The 9,079-nt window shown below is 50.1% G+C and overlaps 1 protein-coding gene across 1 annotated transcript; it reads left to right on the top strand.

Annotated features, from left to right (window-relative positions):
• The first annotated feature begins 2,377 nt into the window (after positions 1-2,377).
• FUT4 (fucosyltransferase 4) lies at positions 2,378-8,764 on the top strand. Its single transcript, XM_025419175.3, has 2 exons — positions 2,378-2,725; positions 3,070-8,764. The coding sequence occupies exons 1-2, from the start codon at positions 2,378-2,380 to the stop codon at positions 4,147-4,149; spliced, it is 1,428 nt and encodes a 475-aa protein (XP_025274960.1). The 3' UTR covers positions 4,150-8,764.
• The last annotated feature ends 315 nt before the right edge of the window (positions 8,765-9,079 follow it).

Here is a 9,079-nt window from a genome sequence, read left to right as displayed (position 1 = left end):
ACATACACAAAAGTACTTATGTCATGAATTTACTCAGTGAAACACACCCATTAACCAGTGCCTATGTCAATAAACATGGCTAGCACACCAAAGCCTGTTTTATGTCAGCTTCTGTGTACTCACCTCCCTTCACAAATGAGCTTTTAAAAGCACTAATCCCATTATATTGCTCCTTTGCTTTGTTAAAACATTTTTGAGAATTGACTCTCTACAGCCTTCAGAATAAAACCCCATCTCCTTAGCCAAACTAAACCCCAGTGATTTCTAACCTACCATCCTTTGCCTCACTGTCTGGCCATTAGTATGCTGCTCCTACTGTTTAGACTAACATCTCAGCCCTCTTCCTGGTTTTAATGGTCCCTAATTATTCCAGGGGCCACCCTCTCAAAGTCTTCTATGATTGCTTCCCTCTGCATTGTTTCAGATTCCTGAAGGTAAAAATAGTGTTTTTCATCCTGGTTTCTCAACAGGTGAAATAAAGAAATGAGAACACTCCTTTTCTTTAAAATAAGAACAAACCATGGGCCCAGGGAATCAATCAAAGAGTGGGACCTTCAGTCAGTTGTTTGTAGAGAAGTCATGATGATTAGTTCCTACTGATCCAACTAGTCAAGATTAAGAGTAAAGTAGAGAGTTGTGTCCTTCACTCTACCCAGCTAAGTTAGAAACCATGGGAAATTGATATTCATAAGATCTGAGTCATTCTGCCAATAAAAAGTTGGCTTAATTGGAATATTTGAAGGACTTACAGGAAAAATGGGAATGGGGGAAGGAAGCAACAAGCAGGTTAACATTTACCAAATGCCTTTCGACTATGTCCTGGACACAATGTTAAGCCCTTTCTGTGATGTCTTGTTTAACTAAAGTGGGGGAGAAATGTGCGTGAATGTATAGGTTTTTGCATTGCATAAAAAGAAAAGCCAATATGTCCTTTCCTTCATTTGGTTGAAAAAAGTTATTTGTGTATTTATAGCTTTTTAAAAATGCAAAATAAGAGTGGAACTGAAATTCCTAATTTCAACGACAACTTGCTTAAGTAGCTTGAAAATGATTCTGTGAAATTTTTAAAAAAGCAAAAAACAAACAAAACAAAACAAAACCCCCACAAAAAAACAAGAACATTTTACAAGGTTTTATTTTTTATTTATTTATTTTTCTTTTTTTTTTTTTTCAAGGTTTTAATGTGTAGGAGAAAGTGTCACTAGGTTGATGGATAGAGTCAGGGCACCTAATGCTGTCCAGCTCCAAAACTTACTGTGGGCCAGGAGGCAGTGCCACATGAAACCATGTTTTTGATTTTTTTTTAAATTGAAATTATGTATTTATTTGAAAGAGAGAGGGAGCGCAAGCAGCAGTGGGGAGAGAGGGGGCAGAGGGAGAGGGAGAAGTGGGCTCCCCCAGAGCAGGGAGCCCAATGTCGGGGAGTCCACCCCAGGACTCTGGGATGATGACCTGAGCTGAAGGCAGCTGCTTAAGTGACTGAGTCACAAAAATCAATCTGTACTTGATTTTTTAAAAAATATTATTTATTTGAGAGAGGGTGAGAGGCAGAGGGAGAGGGAGAGCAAGTCTTAAGCAGACTCCTCCTGGTTGAGCCTATGCGGGGCTTCATGCAGGGCTCCATGTCAAGACCCTGAGATCACCACTTGGGCCCAAACCAGGAGTCTGACGCTTAATCCAGGTGCCCCAACAATCTGTATTTGATGTTTAATGAAAAAGTTCTAGGGGCCCCTGGGTGGCTCGGCGGTAGGGAGCATCTGCCTTTGGCTCAGGTCCTGATGGCCTGGCCCTGGGATCAAGTCCCGCATCAGGCTCCCAGAAGGAAGCCTGCCTCTCCCTCTGCCAATGTCTCTGCCTTTCTCTGTGTCTCTCATGAATAAATAAAATCTCTTTTTTTTTTTTTTTAAAGACAAAGTTCTTCCCAGGAAATCCTAATGGCAAATCTGAGTTTATTTTCTGTATGCATAACTTCAAAAACACCAGACAGGTTGGCCCCAGTCCCAGCAAATCCGTTTCTCCTGTAACATCTGGTAACAATACGGCACCGGGCCGGGACACCAGGATGCCCAGCTGTGGTCCACTGAAAATTCTCTCAGAGCTGCCTCCTCTGCATAGGTGGGTGGCAGCCGCCTATGTCCGGTTGGGACTGGGTAAGAGTGTAGTGACACAAGTGAAGGCCCGCAGCGAGAGGTCCAGTCCAAGCTGGGGGCGGGGGCGGGGGCGGGGCTGCCCAGGCGAGCGGAAGCAGATGCTCGGCCGCACCCGCGCAGGGGCAGGGAGGCCCCGCTCTCGGGCATCCCGACCCAGGGCGCGCTAATTGTACCTCGGTCCTCACGCTGTAGTGCGGGGGGTTGGACGTAATGTCCGCGTTACTCGAATGAGTAGTGCGGCCGGTGCGTTCGTCTCGCCGAGTGGGCCAAGTTCCCCGGGCACCGGGCCGCGGGCCGCGCTTCTACCTTTGCTCTCGGAGCCCCCCGCGCCCCGCGCCCCGCGCCCCGCGGGAGGAAGCCGGGGCGGCCGCGCAGGGTGTTCGGAGGCCGGGCCGGGGGAGGGCGGGCTGCCGCTGCCCAGACGGCGCCTTATCCGTGCGATGCCCGCCCCGCGGGGGCGCGGGCCAAAGGGAGCGGGCCGGGACCCGCAGTGCGACCCTCCGGCCCGGGGACCCGGGCTCGGGGAGCGCCCGGCGCCTGCGGGTCGCACCGGGCGGGGCTCGGCAGGTCGCGAGGTCGCGGTGCCCGCGGCGGGGGTGGCTCGGGCGGGCCCGGGAGCCCGCGGCGGGGGCGGGGCGCGGCGGGGCGGGGCGGGGCGCGGCGGGGCGGGGTCCTGCCCGGCGGCCCGGCCCGCTCCCCTGGCCCGGCGGCGCGCCCCGCGGGACCCCGCGCGCAGGAGGGCCGGAGCGGCGGGCCGCGGGCCTCGGGGGCAGCCCTGTCGCGCTGCGGGGCGGGCGGCGAGCGGCAACATGCGAGCCGGCGCCGCGGCTCCACGGCCATGCGGGCGCCCTGGGGCTCGGCGGGCGGCGGGCGCTGGTGGCGGCGCGGGCGCGGGCGCGGGCGCGGGGGCGGGGGCGGGCGCCGGGGCCGGGGCCGGGGGTGCGGCGCCCCCGCGCTGGCCGCCGCCGGGCTGCTGTGCACGGCCCTGGCCGCCTACTCGTGCTGGGGGCAGCTGCCGCCGCCGCCCTGGGCGCCGCCCGCGCCGCCGCGGCCGGTGGGGGTGCTGCTGTGGTGGGAGCCGTTCGCGGGGCGCGCGGGCGGCGCCAGGAGGCCCCCGGACTGCTGGCTGCGCTTCCGCATCCGCGGCTGCCGCCTGCTCGCCGACCGCGCGGCCTACGGGGAGGCGCAGGCCGTGCTCTTCCACCACCGCGACCTGGTGAGGGGCGCCCCGGACTGGCCGCCGCCCTGGGGCGGGCACCCGCGGCCGCCGGGCCAGCGCTGGGTGTGGATGAACTTCGAGTCGCCGTCGCACTCCCCGGGCCTGCGGCACCTGGCGGGGGACCTCTTCAACTGGACGCTCTCGTACCGGGCCGACTCGGACGTCTTCGTGCCCTACGGCCGCCTCTACCCGCGGGCCCACCCCGGCGACCCGCCGCCGGGCCCGGCCCCGCCGCTCGCCCGGAAGCGGGGGCTGGTGGCCTGGGTGGTGAGCAACTGGGACGAGCGCCAGGCCCGGGTGCGCTACTACCGGCAGCTGAGCCGGCACGTGCCGGTGGACGTGTTCGGCCGCGCGGGGCCCGGGCGCCCGGTGCCCGACAGCGGGCTGCTGCACACCGTGGCGCGCTACAAGTTCTACCTGGCCTTCGAGAACTCGCAGCACCCGGACTACATCACCGAGAAGCTCTGGCGCAACGCGCTGCTGGCCGGGGCCGTGCCGGTGGTGCTGGGCCCCGACCGCGCCAATTACGAGCGCTTCCTGCCCCGCGGTGCCTTCATCCACGTGGACGACTTCCCCAGCGCCTCGTCGCTGGCCGCCCACCTGCTCTTCCTCGACCGAAACCCCGCGGTCTACCGGCGCTACTTCCACTGGCGCAGGAGCTACGCCGTGCACATCACCTCCTTCTGGGACGAGCCCTGGTGCCGCGCCTGCCAGGCCGTGCAGGCCGCCGGGGACCGGCCGCAGAGCGTCCGCAACTTGGCGCGCTGGTTTGAGCGGTGAAGCCGCGCTCGGCCGGGGGAACCCGGGAGGGCGGATGGTCGGCGTCGGCAGCCTCAGGGGCGCACCTCCGTGAGTGCTGAACCAGGGGCCGCAGGTTTCCAGACACCCACGGTGGCCCTGCGGGAAACGGGTGGGCCGGCGATCAGTATCCTTCCGCACAAAAACTGGGTGGGCAGGATCCCTGGTTCTCGTGGTTTTTCGTTTTGCACAACTAGCCTCTGGGCTCTGCCTGCTGTACGTGGGTGTCACCTGAAGAAGGGAGCCCTTCCTCACCTTGTAGCCGGTGCCGAGGGGAACCAGAAGCCTTGGACTCCGTTGCTCTGACTTGGCTCATTGGTCGCAGGCCCTGTTTGTGGCCTGTGCTGAATCCAAATGCATAGGCACTGCTCCCGGACTTTGGCTTCAGTGAGCCCCACGAGCAGCAAGCCCCCGGTTTTGGAAGGAGGCTTGTTGCGGAACAGCGAAAGGACTAGGGCCGCAAGTGGGCCTTTCCGTCTGTTGGTCTGTTGGTTGAATTCTGCAAAGCCTCGCCTAAGAAGGGAGAGGAGCGTGGTCCAAGAATCTGTTGGCTGTTCCAGAATAAGTACTTTTTGTTCCCCTGCCCTATGAATGCAAAGAAGATGCCAGATTGTCCTCGGAGAAGAGTTCAGATGAATATATATATAAGTGTACCTCACTTTTACACAAATGTGTTTTTGAAAAGCTGCTTTTAAACCAAATCCCAAATTCACTGCTTTAGGAGAGTTCAGGATTTACTGCAACCCTATGGAAAAATCCCTTTACAATGTGAATAATCATCTCCTAACCTTTTTCCTCTGTGTCTACGTTTTTCTATGACCTAAATTTTTTTAAAAAGCATAATTACAGATGTGAAAATAAAGCAGAAGCAACCTTCTCCCCTCTTTCCAGAAAACCAGCCTGTGTTTACAGAGAAGGAAGCCACAGTGTCACTTTCTGCAAAATTATTTGTTCTCTTTTTTTACCGGACCCGAAATTGAAGCAGGAATGTCAGTCCTCCAGGGGTACTGGCATTACCTGTCGGCAGAACAATGAGAGACTGTACCGCATTATGGAATCATGGAAGAGGAAGAAAGTTTCATGGTGTCTGTTATTGCCAGTTTTTGTTTTGGTCAGTTTTTGGTTAACTGTTTAGTTGTTAGGGAATGGAACTAAATTAGTGCCTGTGGTGAGCTTGGGCTTTCTTTAAAATATAAATCTGCAAGGTTTCTTGGGGCCAACAGGTTCCGTTCCTGATCTGCCTGGTAACACAGTATAACCTCACATTTCTAGTGACCTTGAGACTGTGTCATGGGACCAATTTTGAAAATATGGGCATTTACTCGAAAAGTTGTTGAATGAACAGTATATTCAGTAGGTGTCACAGTGTGCCTACTCTGTGCCAAACTGCACTTGGGATGCCAGGAAAGACGCAAAAATGTGTAAGGCAAGGAAGGTCCTTTCCTTTAAAGGCTCTTCGAATCTGCCATTGCCAACAAGTAAAGAATTAACTTTGATAAAATCAATTGGCAGAACTATTTGTTTCAAGTGACATTCTGTAACGTAGTACAGGCTGTAGGTCAATTATTAGAAAGCCAGTTGATTTACAGCCTCAAACAATGGTTTCTTTTTTCTCCTCCATTTATTATAATAAGGACCCTCAGTGGCTGACTATTCTGGGTGTGGTCCAAGATTAATTAGGTTCCTATAAACTTCTGCTATAAACTGTAATTGTGCATTTGATTAGGACAGTTAGCTGAATCATAAAGTAAGTTTTGTCTCTGTGCATTTGTTGCAGACTCACTTAAAGAGCTCACTGGAATCCAGGTGCTTCAATTCTTCCTTTTCCTTGAAAGGAAAAATTAGAGCCCACGGATAAAACTTCCTTATTAAAATATTATAGCATGGGTGGAATTACAAAGTATCAGCCAGCCAATAAAGAATAAGGAAAAATTTTATTTTTAAAAAAGATTGTATTTATTTGAAAGAGAGAAAGAGTGTGTGCAAGCAGGGGGAGGGTCAGAGGGAGAGGGAGAAGGAGACTCTTATGACCTGAGCTGAAGCCAGATGCTCGACTGACTGGGCCACCTAGGTGCCCTGAAAAATTCTCTTCTTAAAATGAGTATTTATGAGGTGTTGGCCAATGATCTTGGTGTTATCGAGAATCTACATGGGGCAGTGGGAGAGTGGATTTTAGAGGTAATCTGGCTTAGATTTGAATTCCAGCTATGTGACCCCTGCAAATTAGTAATGACCTTAAGCCTTGGATTTCTTACCTGTAAAAAGGAGGAGGAAAATGCTTCACAGCTCATTGTGAGCATTTGGGGAAGTAAAATAAATAAAGGTGCTTAACACAGCAGTCAATTGGTGAAAGAGAAATTTTTTCCTTTTTTTACAGTGATTTCAGGTGCCTCCATATCCATTTGTATGTCTAACATTAAATCTCAACATATGTTTCAGGATATATCTAAAATAAAAAGGGGCCTCATATTGTGTATTTCAGATGTATCACTAAAGCTTAACTGTATTATATCAAAAATTACCATTGCTATTTACAATTGAGCTTGAATTTGCAGAGTAAGAGGAAACACCTATGCTTTCTTTGAAAAAAAAAATTAAGTTATATAGTTACATGAGTATTTTACTGATGCTTTTCTTAGTGGTGAGTCTATTTAAGCTAACCACATTTATTAAATATTTAGCATAAGGAGAGTACACTTGCATTTTTATTTATGTGCAAACTTAGGGTATGGAACAATTTTTTTAGAAATCTGATCTCATCAAAGTAAGAGAAATACGGCAGTTGCTCATTTTATGTTATTTTCGATATCATTTTAAGTTGGGTGGGTTAAAATTCATGTCCATTAATATAAAAATTATATTTATACGCATAAAAATGCATATAAATACAACATGTATATTCAGAAATGTCTTTTCTGTGATTGTCATGCCCTCCCTTTATAAGGCATGGACTTTTCTTTCCAATTCATTACAAATTTAATATTTTGGGCACTTGATGACTCCAATGACATGAGTGCTCCCAAAATGATGCTTGGGATCAGGAAGGCAGTCTGACTTGCTATCAGTATTCACACTCTTTCCAGTTTCTAAGTCCTCCCCTGGTGGTTGGTGAGAGGAGAGGAGGCGGCTTCACGGAAAGAGTTCGCAGCGTGGAGTCAGAACCTGGGCATGTGGTTCTGCCGCTTTCTGCCCCCGGTCCTGAGTAGGCAAGTCACTTAGCTCTCCGAGCTCTAGCTTCCTCCCTTAAAATGCACGAATGCCCCTGCAAAATGAGGATTAAATGTGACTGTGTGTACCAAAGTGCCTTGTATACTGTGAAGTGCCATACAGTTACATATACTCTAAATTTTTAAAGTTCTAGAACAGGATGAGCAGACTTTCTCTGCAAAGGGCCAGAGTAAATATCTCAGGCTTTGCAGGCCATACAGTCTCTGCTGCCACTAAACTACTGATGTAGCTCAAAGGCAGCCATTGACAGTGTTTAAACAGATCAGGTGCCTGGATTTAGCCGCCGTTTGTCAACTCTGTGCTAGGCTTTCAGACATAAAAGGAACTTGACAACCCACCTGATGATACTGTATTTCTTAGAAGGGATTTAAGAATTGGAATTAAAGAATTCTGAAGGCAGATATTCCTGGGTTCCTAGATCAGCTTTGCAACGTTCCCGGATTGTCTTGTCTTGGATACATCAGCTAAGCCTTCTGGGTTTTGATATCCTCATCTCTAACTGAAGGTAATCATCTATAGTTTATGGAACTGTTGGGAGAATTAGATAAGACACTTAAAGTACTCAGTACAGTGTCTGGCACATAGGAAGTACCTGGAAGATGTTAACTGTGATTATGACCTGTCCATTCTACAGAGGAAGGAGTCCAGACCTGCCTGAGGTTACAGTAGTAGCGGCAGAACCTGCCCTACTTGTCTCAAGTCACAACACCTTTGAGCCTCTGTCACTTGAACTACAAAATGAGAAGATTGGACAGAGTCTTTTCTTGGGACCTTCTAGTTTCACTTGCCATCATTCTGCCAAGTGACACCCCAGGTCTTAAGAACTAATTCATCTCCCCATGTGCCTTCTTTACAGTCTGAAAATGACTTCCTACCCAGCAGCAGTAAACTGGCAGAAAATCAGGCAGCAGAGAGGGAGACTCTGACTTAGCGTCAAAATATATATGTGGACACATGTGCACATGTATATATTAAAGTGTCACATGCCAGGGAACCTGGGTGGCTCAGTAGGTTAAGCGTCTGTCTTCAGCTCGGGTCATGATCCTGGGGTCCTGGGATGGAGCCCCACATCAGTCTCCCTGCCTGGTGGGTTGCCTGCTTCTCCCTCTGCCACTCCCCTCTGCTTGTGCTCTCTCTTTCAAATAAATAATAAAATATATTTTTTAAAAGTGTCACATGCCCTAGATATGAGGGAAGGGAGCCAAGATTTTGGTAATTTGGTGAATAATTGCATTGAATACATTTCAAGTCATTTTTTGATGTATCTCAGGGACTTTTATGCTACACATTCTTATAAAAAATCAAGTGTTTATGTATGCATGTTCAGATTATTTTGATGAGATGATTAAAGTACTAAGATGGAAAGCAACTCCTTGCTTATAATGTGTATCCTCCAGACACTAATGTGTGTGACTATGACACATGGGATGTTTCTTGGTTGAGGGATTTCTATAAGTTCATCTGTCCTAGATTGGTGACTAAAATATGATGGTTTTGTCTCTTCTGAGTTGCACCAGGTCTCATTCAGCTCGTCCTTTTATCTTTCTTGCCTGGCTTCTTCACTTTAACCTGGTGACTCGTTTCCAAGGACACAAGTAGTGTTTTCCTTTCTCTCATCCCAATTGATTTAACTAAGTGCTCTAACACACTCCATGTACTGTCCTGACCTCCTGTTTAGTAAACT

The sequence above is a fragment of the Canis lupus genome, chromosome 21 (assembly GCF_003254725.2).
Source record: "Canis lupus dingo isolate Sandy chromosome 21, ASM325472v2, whole genome shotgun sequence".
Classification (NCBI taxonomy): domain Eukaryota; kingdom Metazoa; phylum Chordata; class Mammalia; order Carnivora; family Canidae; genus Canis; species Canis lupus.
The sequence above is the reverse complement of the archived record's forward strand: the minus strand, read 5'-3'. Positions and strand labels throughout refer to the sequence as shown.

What these genes read in the sequence shown, in the direction of transcription:
- FUT4 (XM_025419175.3), top strand. Translation starts at nt 2,378, where the DNA reads ATGAGTAGTGCGGCCGGTGCGTTCGTCTCGCCGAGTGGGCCAAGTTCC. An exon ending in GGGGCTCGGCAGGTCGCGAG is followed by an intron (nt 2,726 to 3,069) that starts GTCGCGGTGCCC and finishes GGCGGGGGCGGG; the next exon opens with CGCCGGGGCCGGGGCCGGGG.